General features: G+C 32.7%; 1 protein-coding gene across 1 annotated transcript; it reads left to right on the forward strand.

Moving 5' to 3' along the window:
- Positions 1-505: 505 nt before the first annotated feature.
- Positions 506-11,632, forward strand: LOC145578887 (THO complex subunit 6-like). The gene is made up of 13 exons (XM_081636185.1): positions 506-750; positions 834-865; positions 986-1,084; positions 1,932-2,008; positions 4,028-4,073; positions 5,807-5,867; positions 7,537-7,590; positions 7,832-7,912; positions 8,216-8,255; positions 8,392-8,498; positions 9,248-9,358; positions 10,425-10,541; positions 11,363-11,632. The coding sequence occupies exons 1-13, from the start codon at positions 535-537 to the stop codon at positions 11,450-11,452; spliced, it is 1,131 nt and encodes a 376-aa protein (XP_081492311.1). The 5' UTR covers positions 506-534; the 3' UTR covers positions 11,453-11,632.
- The last annotated feature ends 7,024 nt before the right edge of the window (positions 11,633-18,656 follow it).

The raw sequence follows: 18,656 nt of genomic DNA on the forward strand, positions 1-18,656 counted from the left end.
AACATTGGGTCACATACTCACATCTTATCTCTTAAATAGCCTACAAAAGCTGACTTAACACGACAACATGACATGAAATAAAAATATGTTAGAGATTATTCAACCTTATGGTGGAAGGAAATCCTTCCTCGATTTTGACTCAATCAAACAACAAATTTTCATTAGTTTTACCAAACACGACTTTTTAACCTTCCTTAATTTTCACTAAACTTAACATCAAATTTTACCAAACGTTAATACAAACTATTTTTGCAGAACATGCTTTGGACATTGTCAATTTTATAAGACATCACAAATGAGATGTCAAAACCACACCGATCTGAAATTGATCCGAAAAATATTCGATTCATATTTCGACTCGTATGGACACAATAATAATAATGTAGCATGACTCAACACCGACCCGACCCCACCGAACCCGGTCCGAACACCCGAATTGACACCCTTTGTTTTATAAGAGTAGAACTATAGAAGAATAGAAATTAGAAAACGAACATACATTTGACTGAACATTAAGAAACTGAACAATAACCAATGGTGATGGACGCTACCAACTGGGACGAAGATGCTTACAGGAACACCATCCTCCATGAAAGAGAAACTCAATGTCGAACAGTTTTTCGTGCCATTTTTGCTCCTTCAAACCCTAACCCTAACCCTAACCCTAACCCAAATCCCGACATTGTTGTTGCTGCTTCAAGTGATGGTTCAGTTGCCGCTTATTCTCTCTCCTCCATACTCTCTTCCATTGTACGCTTCATTCTCTGCTTAAATTCAATCTTTCTCTTCTATTTCATGTAATTTTGCAGTTGATTTTTGGTTTTTGTTTGCAGGAATCGCGCTATGGCGTCCCGACTCCTCAACAGTGAGTTTGATTTATTGTTGTTGATGATTTATTGAACAATTTGAGGATAGTTTTGGTTTTTGATGATTATATTGGTGTTATATTTATGTGATGATTGATTTTATGAAATTTGGATTATAGAGTTTTTGCTGCTGAACCTTATTGCTTTCTTCAAGCGCATGAAGGGCCTGCTTATGATGTTAAGTTTTACGGCGATGATGATGATGCTTTGTTGTTGAGGTTCATCTTCTTGAATTTGTGCCTTTTTTGCTCGGGTTTTGTTTAGAATGGCAATGTTTGTTGGATTAAGATAGTTGTCAATTACTTACAGGAAAATGCTACTTGAAGTATTATTATACTTGTAATTGCGCTATATGTTAATTTACGTAAGATCATGTTAAAAAGAACAATGTAGGTGAATCGCACAATGTAAGACTCGTGTTTGTGCACATTTGTCGCTTTTGAAGCATAATATGATTATGAACTTTGCTTAAGTACTTAGTTTTTGCTATTACTCTATTAGTATCAATCTTCTGCCAGTATCACCTAAATGTCTGGTCTAGTTTCAGAAAGCTGCTATGATTTCGATTATAACTCACCATATTCATTACCAACTTCAAAGTCTATTTTTTCAAAGGATTACAAATACAAGTATGAGTAATTATTGGTTCATTAGATGAACATGACGATATGTAGCTCTATAGGCTCTTCTCTAATTTCAATAGTTTATTACTTTATTTGAATTATTTATAATAGAACAGAGGAGCTAATTGCTTCAAATTACCCAACTATTTTTTTTTGATCGATTAATGACCCTACCAAATTACTAATGCCATTAGTTAGGGGGAGGGGGTTATTAAATATCAAATATGTATTGTACCCTAGAATCCCAAAGCAGATTTCTTCATTGGGGGTTTAGCATTAGGAAATGTGTTTTCAATCATAAATATGTAATGACATATTTATATGAATAGCTTGTTTTTGTTCCTGTGTGATTTTGCATTTGCATGCATTAAACGTATACAGAATGGTAACATGAGGATATGGGTTCAGAAATTTTGAATGAATTTTGGAATTTACAATCCAGCTGTGGAGATGATGGCTGGATACGAGGGTGGAAATGGAAGGAACTTGAAGAGTCAGAGACACCTATACATAAGCAAGGTATTGTATCTTGCTTCCTTAGGCTTAGATAACATGTTGGTTGTGCGAAATATTTTAACATGAATAACTTGCTGCTTCTATTTGATGAGCAATGAAATCTTGCAAACTCTTCTGTGTGAGGGGAAATTTAACCATTGAACATTTGTAGTGAAAATGGTCAAAGTGTCTTGTGTTTTCTATTATTTTATGGAGAAACTGATAGTTAAATAGACTTTCTTTGGCAATTGAAATTAAGAGGGATCAGTATTTACTATCCTCCAACTTTTATGAAGTGGTGAAAGAAGAAACTCTTCTTATACCAGGAAACCCAATATAATACCAATCCCAAAACTAGTACAAAGATACCAAAAGTAAGCAATACATAATACAACTTAGAAAAATAGTACAATACCCAACAGGACTGAACTAGAACAAAACTTAGCTTAGCATTAATAAGGAAACTAAGTGAGCATAGTGACAAAAGTAGCTGCTTTAATCAATCATTGCACCTGCAGGCGTCCTTGCATCGGGCTCATTTGACAAACATGAATCACTAAACACTTTGTTAGCTCTTGAAAGCCAACAATTTTGGACAATTTCAACAAACTTCCTGATAAAATGAATCTGCTGATGCAGCTGCTCATTGTACGTTGATTAGCTTAGTTGCCACTCCATCTGTTCACAAAAGATAAATCACAGGTTGGAGATTGATAGAAGTCTCCAACATCGCATAACAATACTTATCTCTTTCCATCTCTCTCTCTCTATCCTCAACTCATGGACAACTTTCTGTAGTTATTCTTTGATTTCTCTGAGTTACTTATAATAGTGGTTTTTAGGATTGAGGTAAGAGGACATGTCACTTATGCCAGAGTTCTATGACCGATTCTGGTTGTGATGTTGGGTTGGGTATGGAAGATTTTTGGTTTTTTCTTTCCATGGGGCTTGGAGAAGTGATTTGTGAGAGTCCCTTTTTTTTTTTTTTTTTTGTGGGGGGGGGGGGGGGGGGGGGGGGGGGGGGGTTGAAGGGTATATCAAATTCATATGGTAAGTTCTTTTTATCAGGGAATTTGTGGAGGGGGATGGGGGTTCCGATCTACAGAGTATGTTCTAAGGAGGCATCTGACTATCCACCGGATATTAAAATTATGCTTGGAAGGATTGTGAGTGTTATTTAGTGTATGAAAAAGTGTGCCTTCTTGGCTCTAGATTTTAGAATTGTGCTTGGAAATGTGGTGAGGGAATTAGTTGAGGATGGTGTCGTATCCAGTGTATGAAAAAGCTTGCTTATGTGCTGAGGCCTAGGCACTAGGCGACAAACACTTTTTTTTTTTTTTTAATTTTTTTTAAAAAATAAAATCTAGATTAGGTACATTCTTTTGGGTGTGTCAACCATCTAAAAAAATAAAATTATACAGTATGCGTCATTGATTTCCACCCAAGGCGTACGTAGGCATAATAGGACCCTGTCACCTTAGTATGCCTCGACCTTTGTTAAACACTGGTGGTATCATTGAATGTTATCAGTGACCAATCATGATTCTGACTTTTTATCGGTGTCTGTCATGGTTCCTCAATGTTGAATCACGTTCACAAAGCATTACTGCAGTAATGTAGCTCTTTCCCATAAATATTGTGGTGAACAATATACTGCTATCTCTTAAGCAGAATAACTTTGCTTGTAATAGATGGTATTGCTACACCAAAAAAAGAAATTGTTGTTAGAAATTCAAATGATAGCCAATAGCATAGACTACTTTACACTAGATATAGACTGAATCCTTCATTTGAGAATCTAGAATAAGTTTGACATGCTAACTGGGTGTTCGAAATAAGCACATTCAGCTTAAAATCAGACATTATTAGCTTAAACAATAATAACAAATAGCTATGGCTTGGTATGGGTCCTGGCTGGAATTAGTTTTGCTGAATTCCCCACTATTTTTTTTTTATTTATTTATTTTTTATTTTTATAGAGCTTGGTAAAATCCATGTATTTCCAAGGCTTAAGGATCACTGTTTTTCTTGATGTATGTGCAGGCTCCCATGTAAAACCTTCTATAGACTTGATGAATCCACAACACAGGTATTACTCGAAATTAAAATTTGCAAATAATATAGTTTTACTGCTTGCGTTTACTTGACATGTATTAACACATATTTATCATCATAACATTGTTTGGCTTTGTGTGTGTTTGTTTTGAGGATTCAAAATATACTCTACAATCTATCTCATGAGAGCATAGATATCATTGTGTGCTCTCACTGTGTGCATGCAAGAAGACTTTTTGGGAGTTCAAATAGCTTTTCCTTTGTATGTGTTGATGATAACAAGAGAAATCATTTTCCTTTAAACCCAAGTGTCATATATCAATAAATAGTAGAACTATTGAATTAAACCCAGTAGTTCCTACTTCCTAGATAGATTTTGAATTTATGATAATATTCTTCTTCGAAACTCTTGGCGAGCTTAAGACTTGGATCATCCGTTAAGTTAGGTTCCAGTTACACACTTAGGCTTTCCTCTAATTACTAAAATAAGTTCCGGCATAAATAAGTTAAAATAAGTAAAAGCAAAAGTAAAGTTCAGTAAAATTCTAGTCACTGGCGGATTCAGGATTTTCGAACTGGTGAGTCACCATCAATAATTGATCACTTGTTTCAATCCAAAAATTATACTCGTATTAAAAAAAATTATATTTCACCAAAATGATTTCAATCCAAAAATAGGAAATAAAAATCCATACTACAATAGTACTTAAAAATTCAATCTTACAAGTCGAAAGTACTCCAAATAAATAACATGTTACAAACAAATGGTACTATAAAATTATTACATTAAATCAACTTTATAATTTTTTACTTAATTGATAAGCTTTGTGGGAAAATATTAAAATTGGTTGCACAAATAGAGTATAAATAGAAACAAGAATTATTAAAAAATTATACAAAAGTGAGATAGTTTAAGAGACAGGTTATTAAATATAACCGGTCTCTTTAATGAAAAAAGAAAGTAGCGCAAAAAACCATTCATATTCAATGGCAGCAGAAAGGTATTTTAAAAAAAACTAACGCAAACTCATGTAGGCTGTGTGGCAATAGAAATAGCAGCATCAAAGAGACCGCCTATCTATAATAGGCGGTCTCTTTGATATTTTTAAAATAATATATATATATATATATATATATATATATATATATATATATATATATATATATATATATATATAAACATCATTTTTTTTTTGCTGGTGAGTTACGTGCACCACTGTGCACATGAATAGATCCGCCCTTGATTCTAGTTAAGGCTCTATATGTTTCATTTGAATGATTAATATGTAACTATACTATTTGAGCTTATATGAACTTATATTAATTTGTCTAAACTTACATTATTTTGTCTGAACTTGTTTGGAATAAGTTGAAAGTCTGAACTTGTTTGAACTTATATGAAATTAATTTTTTTATTTCGAACATATTTTATCAAAATTTATTTTGTCTGAACTTTTTTTTCTGAAATAAGGTAAAATTAGTTAAAATAAGATTAAACAAAAAGGCCCTAAGCAAAAGTTCAGCACAAGTAAGAGAAGTCCAGCAAACATATATCAAGTTCATTAAAAAAAAGGGTTTAAAATTACAGAGCCTTACACTAGGAATATTAAATGAGTCACTTTTTGCAACACTTATCATTTTGATGCTTGGTGCACGTTTCCATTGATAGACTTCCCTTAGATCAAAAATTCAAACTACACATGGTAATTCTATCTTTTCTTATGCTTGATTTCATTCTTAAATAATTTTTCCTTTATTTTGTACTAGGGGTCCGTGGTATGCTACATCTCCAATATCGGAGAACAATGCAATTGCTGTTGACCACCAGGTTTTCAAATGATTGTCTTGTTTGTGTTTCAGTTAATGTTGTTTTTTAAATTGATGGGGATTGTGTTTTATGGTTACCATTATCTCTCTATACCAATTTTCAAGGCAGGACTGAACTAATACATTTCAATATTTCTGTTTTATGCTTGTTGCACCTTAATGGGATGCTTGTTTGAACTCAAATATGGTTGCTGGATTTGACCTCTTGGGTGTGTATTTAGAGTATGACATTTAATCTATCTTGCTTGACAATGAAAATGGGGTTTCCTAGAGCATGTAGCTCTATATAGAGCATTAGAGCGTATGCAAGAAATATTTGTGGAAGAATTCTTGAATATATTCTTGGTTCATGCAACTTCATCCTTTTGGGAACAAGGATTTGGTTTTGTTTTGTGTGTGTTTGTTCTAACTTATTAACTAAGTGGTTTAAAAAAATTAAGTTGTTATGAGATATAGGTGTACAGACTAAACTAAATATTTTTTTAAAAAAAGAAGATAAAAAACAATAAGAAAGAGTTGTGACATATGAACCTGACCATACTATTTTTTTACTTGCTCGTCCCCTCCCCCTCCTCACATATCCGTTCACAATACACCCACCTATCTTTCTCTTTTATTGTATGTTGCATTGCCTTCTCATCTGCCACCTTGTTTTCTATTGTTAGCGGAGAAGCCAACCTTCTTCTCTCTAGCCGCCAACCTGCGCAGCCATTGAAAACAAAGTTAATACATGAATCACTTATCTCTTAGGATGGAAACTCCTTAATTTTCTTTCTTCTTTGTAATCTGGTTAGTCAATTGACATATTTTTATCTAAGGGTTTTAATGTACAACTAAAATTGAAATAAATAAATAAATTGAGCCTGAGGTACTAGAGAGATGGATGATTAATTAGGCTTTTTTGGGATTATAGAGAGAGGAGGTAGATCTGATTTCAGTTGATGAATGCCATGCCTATTTTCTTTTCCTCTATTCGGGCTCGTATCTTTTGTCCATACCAAGGTAATGTCTTGTCAAGTAACTGTGGGGCCATCAGCCAACTTGGTGAGTCCAAATATCAAAGCTTGACTTCTGATGTTGTTAGGTTATTAATGTGGGTTTTTTGAGTGGCAATCTTTCATTAAGACAATTTGTCGATTCAAACCTATGCCAAGTTGCCAACCGAGGTAAGATTGCATTTCTCAATGGTTAAGTCATTGAGCCTCAGAGACTTTAAGCACTTCTGCTTGTTCACTGTGGTTTTTGACACTAATAAATTTTAATATATTAATAATGAACAAGATGGCTTCTTTGTACTCTATCTATCCCACTTTGTTGTCTACTTCTATTCAGGGTTGCCCTAAAATTATGTCTCTAATTCCCATTACATTAGCATACTACATACGAGTATTATTAGAACATTAACTTGGATAAAGTGAAGACATTAAAGAGGGAGATTCATCAGCCATTTTGTGGATCACAATATAGGCTGTGCTGTTGTATGAACTTTTTACTTTCTTATATTATTCAAGTTTGCAACTTGATTGAATCATCACTTCCTGTAAATTATTTAGTGACTAATTGACTTGCTTCTAGTCACCCTACCCGTAATTTGATCCCTTCTTCATATTATTGACACCTCAATACATTTCACTTTTTCCAATGATTGTTCTCTTTTTCTTCTATATCAGAGAGGATCCATTTATGCTGCTGCTGGTGATTCCTGTGCATACTGCTGGGATGTGGTAATTATCTTGTTTCTTAAATAACACATGAAACATGTATATTTGTTCTTCAATGAGTTTTCATTGAAATATAAGATATTCTAATATTCACTTTCTCTTTTTATATGTTAACTTGAGGTTATGTTTAAAATTCCAAGTATCGGTGCGTTGTTATTTTCATCCTCTGCTGAGTATATCTGATGTGTCAGATACTCCTTTTAGCTGTACTGTATCTGACTAGTCCATTCTATATCTTTCTCAGGAGACAAGTAAGATTAAGACGGTGTTTAAGGGACATTTGGACTATCTGCATTCCATTATTGCTCGAACGGGCAGCAATCAGGTAGAGTTTTTCATGCCAAAATTTAAATGTCTTCACTGTTTTTGAAGTCCCCTTTTGAGCTCTTTTTTTTTCCCAAATTAAAAGAATAAATATAAAAAGTAAATTATTATCATATATTCATATTGCTGAGTTGCAAACCTGATTAGTGCCACTGATTGATATAAATTGATAGGTTATATCTTATATCTGTATGTTTGAAATCCTCATAGCGTGTAGATAGATAGTTAGATAGATAGATAGATAAAGTAGGATACTGACATTTGTCTGAAAGTTTGTATCTCATTGCTCCTGTTTGGGTTTCAGATCATAACTGGATCAGAGGATGGTACAGCAAGAATTTGGGGTATGATGGCAAATTTCTAGTCATGCTGGAAGATGCGCACAATTTTTTTTGCCGTTTTCTTGAGTGCCGTGTGATTATTTTCTTGTGACTTTGTAAAAGAAGTTAATATGAACTGATTTTTAAAATTTTCTCCTAGACTGCCGAAATGGAAAGTGTGTTCAGGTGATATCTCCAAAGCGAGAGAGTCTAAAGGAAGTTTCCAGTGTTAGCTGCATTGCTGTAGATGCAAGTGAGAGTTGGCTGGTAAAGCTTCTAGTATCATGCTCTCTGGTCATGATTTCTGTTTTTGAAGTTTGCATTCAGATTTATTGCACCATGAGATTTGCACGCATGCTTAAAGTGAGTTTGTGATACCGTCTGCTGTAATATGTTAATGCAGCGGTTCTTTGTTGGTTCTTCTTGGCTTGTTGAAGCAATACATATCCCCCCCCCCCCCCCCCCTCTTTTTTTTGGCAGTAGATCAGCTAGATCAAATGAAAACAGTCTTGCCGTTGAGTAATTAAGACCAGCAGAATTATGAATTTATGATGTATAGATTAGACGCATCACTTTGTTCGGCAGAAAATTCCAGATTACCATTCAGTATTCTAACTAATATTTTCTAATAATATCGACTAATTGAAATATTGGGTTGATGTAATGAATCTGAAAATAACTTGTGTTGGTTTGACATTAAATAGTGTAGTTCCTTAGCACCTTTGCATTTCTTGGTATCTCATTGGCGGTCAATTAGCGTGCAGTATTAGTACCTCTGCTTCCATTTTAAACAGTTGTTCTTGTTCTGTCTGTTGTTTTTATGAGTAGATTATTTTGACTTCTTTTAACAAAAGATCTCTATGCTGTGTGTTAAGTGCAAGTTTGTAGCCATATAAATGGCCTTTGTAGAAAAGGATCTGCAGCCCAAGTACTTAACGTAGTATCAATTATTGTTATGATGCTCCTGTCTGCCAGGCTTCCTGCATAAAGCATAATGTAACTTTTCTCTTCTGCAGGCTTGTGGTAGCGGAAAAAGTTTATATGTTTGGAATCTTCTGGCTTCAGAACAAATTTCAAGGATCAGTACTCCTACAACTTGCCAAGATGTAGTTTTTGATGACAATCATGTAAGATCTTATTCTGGTTTGTGGCTGGGTACTTAACCTACCATGATTAGATTTCACCATTCCAAGTTGAACCTAGATGCCTTACCATTCTTCCATTAATATGAACACTAACTGAATTTTCAACTCTGGTTGTGCTTGCATGAATTGAAGTGGTGGCATTAATTTAAACTGAAGCTTGTTGCTGAATTGTGAATGTTTTTCTTTGTTTATGTCTGTGTATCCATTTTTTACTATGATAAGAAACTCATTGAATGTTTGATGTCTTTGTTTGACTTCATGTCGCCTTGAATAGTTCTGTATGTGGTCTAAGTTACCTTTTCATTGGTGTTTGCTGTCGCTATTTTAATGAATATGTTGCTGTCTGAATGTTTTCATCATCATAGTATTCTTTAAGTAGTGGTATGGGAAAGTTAGGTGATGGCTGACCACTTGTCACACGAGTCTTTGGGTGACAAGGAAATTTTTTTAGCATCGCAAATTTTGATCCCTAATCTTTAGGTGATCTTCAGCTTGATTTAATTATTATCAGTTCCAACTTGGCTTGCTTTAGATTCAGTAACACTTTGTTACAGCTTCTTTTATAATCTTTTATAATTTCTTGGAATTTTATCAAACTTATATTCATCCTAGATATAGGACACAGTTCATTTTGAAATTTTCTTCACTGATTGTTCATTTCATTATATTATTCCTTAAAATGTTACGTTCTATTCCCCCCCCCCCCCCCCCCCCCCCCCCCCCCTTAATTTATCTGTCAGCTCATTTGACTTTGCTGTTTAGCTGTGTTTAAAAGCTCTGTTGTTGTTTAAGCTAGTGAATTTCCTGTTCTACATTCATATAATTATCTGAACCGCATAAACTAGATCCTGGTTTGCATTTTTTAGGCTGCTTCCATCAAGGAGTTGTAAGTTGACAAGAAATTTGCCTTTTCACTTTATGCATTAGCTACTGGTGCAGACGGTCATTTAACAGCCATTCGCTTCACTGTAGCTATTTGACAGATGTGTGGTGTTGTGTTTTGCTTTGCTTTATACGAAGTATTTATATATCTACTATGATCTATCAGATATTAGCAGTTGGAGCTTCATCAATGCTTAGTCGAATGGACATGAATGGCAAGATCCTATCTCAAATAAGATGTGCTCCTGAGTCAGCATTTTCTGTCTCCTTGCATCAGTCGGGTGTATGTTCTGTTAACCTTCTAGTTTTTGTCATTTATAAAACCCTTGCAGCAATTGCTATAATACGCAAGGCTTATCATCACCTATTTATTTTCTGATTGTTTAAGCATTTTTGGAAAACTTGATGCGAGTTGGAACATTCAGCTTCTTCATCCCTTATGGAGATGTCATTTTTTCAATTGTATTTCCCACATGCTCTTTAAAGAGTGTCTGTGTATGCTTCTAATGCAAATATCGTTTTCTTTAACAACAAAGCCTTAGTCCCAAAATGAATTTTAAATAATCATATTGGCCTTCACTATTTCTGCCCTGGCAATGTTGCATTCCCAGCAAATTGAAGGGATAGGGCCAAATTTCCCAATGCATCCATATTAAATAAATCCCAGGGAAAACTCAAATGGTCGCTCTTTAAGACAGAGGGAGCTAGTTTTGTGGAGGGTTCACTGATGAATGGATCATTTTCAAGCTTTTTAGAATTTTTGTTGCATAAAAAGTCTAACTAGTTTATATGTTATATTTATATGCATGAGAGTTCATGTCTCACCAACTGGAATGATGAGATAGACAAGGAAAATCATCTCGAATTATGATATCTAGGGGCTACCTAGTATATTTCCTTTCATACGTTTGTGATGATTCTATGAAAACAAGAATCTAATTTGGCCATCATGATTTGTAATGTTGTGAAGTGTTTATAGCCTTGGTGATATATCCATCACTTTAAAGTTAACTGGAATCTAGGCGAGGGAGCTTATTAATGGTTCTCTTTCATTAATTGTGCTGTTGGTTTTCATACTAATAGTTGTCAATGTTTGTTTTCCAGGTGATAGCAGTTGCTGGGTATACAGGGCTGGTTGATGTGGTATCACATTTTGGAAGTCACTCGTGCACATTCAGATGCACATCTGTATGATCTCCCACCTTATATAGTTATGCTTTATACAAAGTATGATTCTTAGACTTTTTGGTAGATAGATTTCCATTTTTGTGAAGGTCTGAGTACTTGAGCTATGTATCATTATACGAATAAGTAATTTGAAGATCTGATTATTAGTGTAGATCTGATTTCCTGATTACCACCTTTCAACCTCCTTTTGGAAATATTTTATTTTTAAAGTATTGCTCCATACTATAGTCCTCTACATATAGACAATCTTGTAGTTGTATTTGTAATTCTCAGGTGACTACATTAGGGGTGTCCATTATTCGGATAAAAACCGAAATTCAATCCAATCCAAACCGAATTATCAATTCGGATCGGATCCAAACTTTAAATCGGATCGGATCGGATCGGATTGAATTTTTTTGAAAATTCGGATTTTCAGATCGGATCAGATTGACCTTGTTCGGATCCAAAAAACCGAAATAACCGAATTATAAAAGCGTTATTTTACAAAAAAAATATTGCTAATATTAATCATGTTAAACTACGTTTATGATTATAATAATATTAATCATATAAACCTATGTTTTCAATACTTGTATAAATCATGTACAACTATACTTTCAAGAATTGAATTGTATTATTGCAGTTTTATTTTTATAATCGCATTAGACCTAAAAAAATTAGCAACATATTTTAATTCGGATTTTTGGGTTGGATCCAAATAACCGAATTATAATTCGAATTGGATCGGATTGGATTTGGTAAGTAATTCGGATCGGATTGGATTTGAAAATTAAAAACCGAAATTTATTTCGGATCGGATTGGATTTGGGCTAAATCTAATCCGAAAACCGAATGGACGCCCCTAGATTACATAAGTAATGTTACATTGACAATTTTTACAGCTAAAAAAAAAGGTTTTGCAGAAAGATATTTAGAACAAGCGAAACTTTCATATGAGTGTTCAACTTTGGTTTGGTTCATTAATGTTCAAAAAAACTTCAATTCTGGTGGCCCGGTAAGAACTGATTTGGGTAAGTTCAGCATTCAAGTCGCGTCGTTATCAAATATGTCAAATTTGATCGGATTTTCTTAGGTTTGGTTCAATTCTATTGTCAATTTTGGCTCAACATTGGGTATATTGCTAGAATGTGGATATGTGGTCAATTAATAAAAACTATGACACGCAAATTGTAGCATATCAAGGTCTTAATGTCTTATTAATCTAAAAAAATGCGATCCGATATCTTATCTTTAAATTCCCTTGATTTCCAAATATGCTAATGATAAGGATAACTACAAACTTTCAAGTGAATCTTAGCATAGGAATAGTTTAAATATCTTGGAAAAATGAATTTTCAACCTTTGATTGGTTTCATAATCTATCCTTGTATTCCCACCGTCTTCAAAACTTCGACCATTTTGAGTTGATTTCGCGATTATTAAGAAAATTTAATAAAAAAAAAATAAAAACATATTGGAAAGATAAATTTACATGGGTTTTATAAAAAAGTAGAGAGATAAAGTATTACAAATAAATGAAAACACAAAATTTTATATGGGAAAGCTAATTTTGCACAAATATTGTTGTAAATTGGTGGGTATTTTAATACAAATGGGTCGATCATTTTGGGACTAAAATTAGGTTAAAAAGATCGAAGTTTTGGGGACGAATGGAGTACTATTATTTCAATAAAATAATAAATTAAGAAACCTTTAGATGAAGCAAAGAATATACTCCAAATTTTTATAGGTGGGTCCAGTAATGAATTATTAATATTTGTACTTAGTACTAATCAATCGAAGATAAGCTCGTATTACTCATTCTAGGTTGACCAAGATATTTTAATTAACATAATACTCATCATTATAATAAGGTGGTGGAAATGCACCAATCACCAAAAATTATTATACATGACGTCGAAATCACCTAACCACAATACGAGTATGATATAATGTGACGAAATCACTAGAAATTTGGTTTTGGTTTTGGTTTTGGTTTGTAGGCGTTCCAAACTTGGGTCGATGAAGGAAACAAGTGGTAGTTATGTTGACGTTTTAAGTACCCGCCGAGACTGCGTTGGTATATTCTTCAAAGTACGATTTTTGGATATTCTATTCTAGATTTCTAGATGTTTAACCCCCTAACTACTTTGTAGAATTGTAGGTTGTTAAATTTATACAGAGTACTAAAATACGAAGTATACTCGTTTTAATATACGGAATATATTATTTGTGAATTGAAAGAATAACATATCAAGATAATTAATGAACGAAGGATGAACTTTGTAATTTTTACTCGATGTTGGAATATTGGTTAAATTGTTAAAACAAGTCTTTAGTAAGATCGTTTGATCAAATCAATGTTTCTGTCACTCTCTATATGTTTTGTTTGACATTTTAAAAGTGTTTTTAGACACTTTTATAACAATTTCTAGGGTAAATAAATCTCTACAAATATATAATAGGTTAGAAAAGACTTGCCATTAAGGGCTTGTTTGGTTCACCTTATTTTTGCTTATCTAAACTTATGTGATCTGATCTGATTGTCTAATTTAACCAAACTTTGACCTTAGATATACGATAATCTATAAGGAAAAAATATATCAAGTGGGGTTTTGTTAGATTCATAATAATGTGTATTTTATTAATATGTAATTTTCATAATTTTTTTCATTACGAATTTAAAGATATTTAGCGATAAAACTGCACATAAAACGATGATTTGATATGAACTTATTTTTTCTGATCTGATCTGGTCTGAACTTATTTATTCTGATTTGATTAGAACTTATTTTTTCTAATATAAGTAAAAATAAGGTGAACTAAACAAAGCCTAACTCACTATACCTATTTTTTTTTTTTTTTTTGTTACATCTATCATTTTTTTTTCTTGAACTTATCTGAACTTAGGGTCTGATCTCTTTAGCTTATTTTCAGTTCACTTCAACTCCAATAAGTTCAGTTTAGTTCGGTTCAGCTCTAATAAGTTCAGTTCAGTCAATCAAAACATGCCCTTATTACACCTAAAATAAATGAAAAACTTATTACACCTGAAATAAGTGAAAATAAGGTGAACAGAACAGATCTTTAGTACTTACCCGAATATAACTTGTAGGCCATTGAATATTGGCATATATAAAGTCACAAAGAATAAATAATGTGTAGAAGGAATTCAATACATTCTTTGTCTCTTAAAATTAAGGGTAAATACAAGTTTATCTACCAGATAAACGAATTTTTGTTAATTTGGTGGGATTTCTGTAAGTATATTGAAAAAGCTTTCAGTATTTTTGGTGAGCTGTCCAATTACTGTTTGCAACTTGCATTTAGGGATTTACACATGTACCCCTTAACTAGTACATGAAAAGACGCATGTACCCTCCATTGGTACTTGAAAATATAATTATACCCCCAAAACTTTGTTTATCTGGGGAATTAATTTACTTTTTGGTTTATCTCTTTGACATTGTTATTCACTTCCTTGGTCTCAAGTTAATCAAATCGGTTAAACCATTACAAGATTTTAAGCAAAATAAGTAACTTCTTTATTTTATGGAACGTTAAGTAAGTAGATTGTTTTCATTATTGTAAGTGGAAAGACGAACATTGATTTTTCAAGGGGTGTGAATAAATTTTAAATATTCTTGATTTGTTTTTTCTATTATTATTTACAAAAAAGTATAAGTAAAGTAATTTCAAAAATTTATACACTCGATGTATGTAGAGATAGGTGCACTCAAGGATATTCCTTTTGCTCATTTGATATTTGTTATTTCGCTTATCATCAATCTATCTAGGAGTGTCCATTCGGTTTTCGGATTGGATTTAGCCCAAATCCAATCCGATCCGAAATAAATTTCGGTTTTTAATTTTCAAATTCAATCCGATCCGAATTACTTACCAAATCCAATCCGATCCAATAATTCGGTTATTTGGATCCAATCCGAAAATCCGAATTAAAATATGTTGCTAATTTTTTTGGGTCTAATGCGATTATAAAAATAAAATTGCAATAATACAATTCAATTCTTGAAAGTATAGTAGTACATGATTTATACAAGTATTGAAAACATAGGTTTACATGATTAATATTATTATAATCATAAACATAGTATAACATGATTAATATTAACAATATTCTTTTGTAAAATAACGCTTTCATAATTCGGTTATTTCGGTTTTTTTGGATCCGAACAAGGTCAATCCGATCCGATCCGAAAATTCGAATTTTCAAAAAAATTCAATCCGATCCGATCCGATTTAAAGTTTGGATCCGATCCGAATTGATAATTCGGTTTGGATTGGATTGAATTTCGGTTTTTATCCGAATAATGGACACCCCTAAATCTATCAATCTATAAATAAACTAAAATAACAACCGCTGACATCATCACTTTTCAAATTGTACACATCAAGTTGTGGTTGAAAATTTTCCCGCCTAAATTAATTGCTGACATTATATTTTTATTTTTTACCTTAAATTATTACAATAGTTCTTTTTTTTTTTAAAAAAAAAAAATACAATTATTATTATATTATATTATTATTCCATATATTATATTATGATGAATTTGAGTTACTATTTGGCTTCAAAATAATAATAACTCCCGGTTAAAGAGTATTTCGTATTGCATAATTTACTTAAATTTATACTCTTCTTCAAAATTAGTTAGATCTAAATAGCATTGCAATTAATGGTTAGGTTTTTAAAATTTATCTCATACAAGGGACATATGTAAAATAAATATGGGAAATTCCAAATGGTAACCCCCAACTTTTGCTACGCACCAATGGTAACCTCCCCTTTTTTTTATTATACAAAATGACCTCAATTAAGAATTTCATCTCACTTATGACATTAATGAGTGTTATGTAGTTAAAAAAAAGTTTACTATGGTTAGCTTTGTAAAAAAAAAAATCAAAAAAAAAAAAAAAAAAAAACCACCAACCTAACCACCACCTCTACCCTCATCCCTCACCAGACCTAGCCACCCCACCTCCAACCTCACCGGGACCTCACCGAAGCCACCGAAACCGCCGAATCACCCACCTGAACCACCGAACGATTGCCTCCCCCCTTCCTCCGCCTAGACCCAAACCCTAACCTCGCAACCTTCTCTCTCCTGTGGCCGTTTTGGTCGAGGAGGGGCGGTGGGTTTAGGGTTTGAGGTTTCAAATATGGGCGGGATCGGAGAAGGCGGAAGGTGAAGAGAGAGAGGGTGGAGGAGAGGGCGGAGAAGAAAGAGAGAGAGGGAGGATCGGTGGTCTGTTGGTGGTCTGGGGTGATCGTGGCTTGGCTTGGCGATCTGGGGTGGTTGGGGTTCTAAGTTCGGCGATCTAGGAGGGCTGGGTTGTCGGGGTTCTGTGTTTGACTGGGGTGGTCGTGGTCGTGGTCGTGGTTTGGGTTCGGTGGTTTGGGGGCGGACATGGTTTGGGGGTGGTCGCGGTTTGGGTTCGGTGGTTTGGGGGAGGTCGTGGTTTGGGGGTGGTCGTGGTCGCCGGAAAGGGAGATGGTGGCTGGCTAATTGGGGTGGCTGGTTTATGGTGGTTGAATTAATTTAGTTTTTTTTTTTTTTTTTTGAAAAAAATCTAACTATAGTTAATTTTAATCAATTATTTAATGAAATAAGGTTATGAGTGAGATGAAAATCTTAACTAAGGTCATTTTATATAGCTAATTTTCAAGAGGGTTACCATTGGTGCGTAGCAAAATTTGGGGGTTACCATTGGGAATTTCCCAATAAATATTTATTCAAAGAAATTTTTTATGTCTTGTATTGCACAAGACTTATCTATCTAATATATACTAAAATAACAACCACTGATGTCATCATTGCCTACGTGTCACCTTTTTAGTTAATTTTTTCCCTCCAAAATGCAAGGATGATGTCATATTTTTTTTTCCTTTTTAAGCTACCCTATTTAACATAGCTTTGAAAATATATTCCATTTGAATTTTTAAATTTTGGGTTTTCTACACATATTATGCTATTTAGTTATTTACGACTTGTTAACAATAGCTAATAATATAATTTAATTGAAATTTCTTAATTAAATATGAAAATTATGCACTTTCAGGAATTGTATATTCAAATTTAATTAGAAATTAGTTAAGGAAAAATGAGGAAGTTATTTTCTTTTATTATGTGTTAAAATTCTATAATTCAATTCTTATTTTAAAACCGTGCATCGCACGGAGTTAATCTAGTTAGGTAACTAAAGAAATAACTGCTGACATCATCATTTACAAGTGTCAACTTTTCATACAAAATTTTCCCTCCAAAATTTTGGTATCATTATTTTTTTTTTCAAGATAATTTTTTTTTTTTTTTTTTTGGAATTAGTAAATTAATTGCACATTTCCTAAAGCATTTTATGCTAAAATTGACTAACTACACAACTTTTCCATGGATTAAAATTAAAAGTTAGTGGCTAGACTATTTCATTTTTCTAGAAACATTTTATCTCCTCCTACTTTATACATTTATAGTGTTGTTTTTGGTGTTTCCATTCCTTATTAGTTCTTATAAAAAAAAAATTAATGAAAGATAAACCAGTAAATTAATGCTTACATCTTATAAATAAGTTTTAAATTTTATTTAAATTACGAAGCATATAGTATAATATATAATTATAATACTCTATATTTAACATCATATCTTTCGTTATAGCTCAATTTTATCTAATAAGAAGGCACACAATTTATTAGTGTTTTTTTTTTTAAAATATGTATTACATACAAATAAATAAGCAAAACAAATATTAAATCGTGCATCGCACAAGACTAACCTAGTAACTATATACTAAAAGACACATCAGCAATGACACGTGTCATCTCCTGATGTGTCCTTAGGTTTTTTTTTTTAATTTTTTTTTACATAACATTTTATTAAAGAAACAAATTTTATACAAAAATAATTCTCTAATCTTATATGATATTATTACTTTAAAAAAAATATATTTGACATATTTTTAACACAAATATTTAAATAGCTACTATAAAAAAAAAAAAATCTTGACATAATTTTGATCATTTTCTACTTCATTTTATATGTAACATATCTTTGGTAATACTTTTTTTGAAATGATTATTAAAAATTATCGTGCATGGCACGGGAACTAACCTAGTATTATATAAGCAAAAATATATTAATTGAAAAGAAAATGCATGGGGTATACCTCGCATCTGAGTGTATATAAAAATTTTCGAATTCCAAAATAACTGAGA

This window comes from Chenopodium album, chromosome 14 (assembly GCF_948465745.1).
Source record: "Chenopodium album chromosome 14, dcCheAlbu1.1, whole genome shotgun sequence".
In the NCBI taxonomy this organism is placed as follows: domain Eukaryota; kingdom Viridiplantae; phylum Streptophyta; class Magnoliopsida; order Caryophyllales; family Amaranthaceae; genus Chenopodium; species Chenopodium album.

Bases quoted from the DNA above. Each gene is read 5' to 3' on its own strand.
- LOC145578887 (XM_081636185.1), top strand. From the start codon at position 535: ATGGTGATGGACGCTACCAACTGGGACGAAGATGCTTACAGGAACACC. The intron at 2,009-4,027 runs GTATTGTATCTT...ATGTATGTGCAG, and splicing joins GACACCTATACATAAGCAAG to GCTCCCATGTAAAACCTTCT. The intron at 9,359-10,424 runs GTAAGATCTTAT...ATGATCTATCAG, and splicing joins TAGTTTTTGATGACAATCAT to ATATTAGCAGTTGGAGCTTC.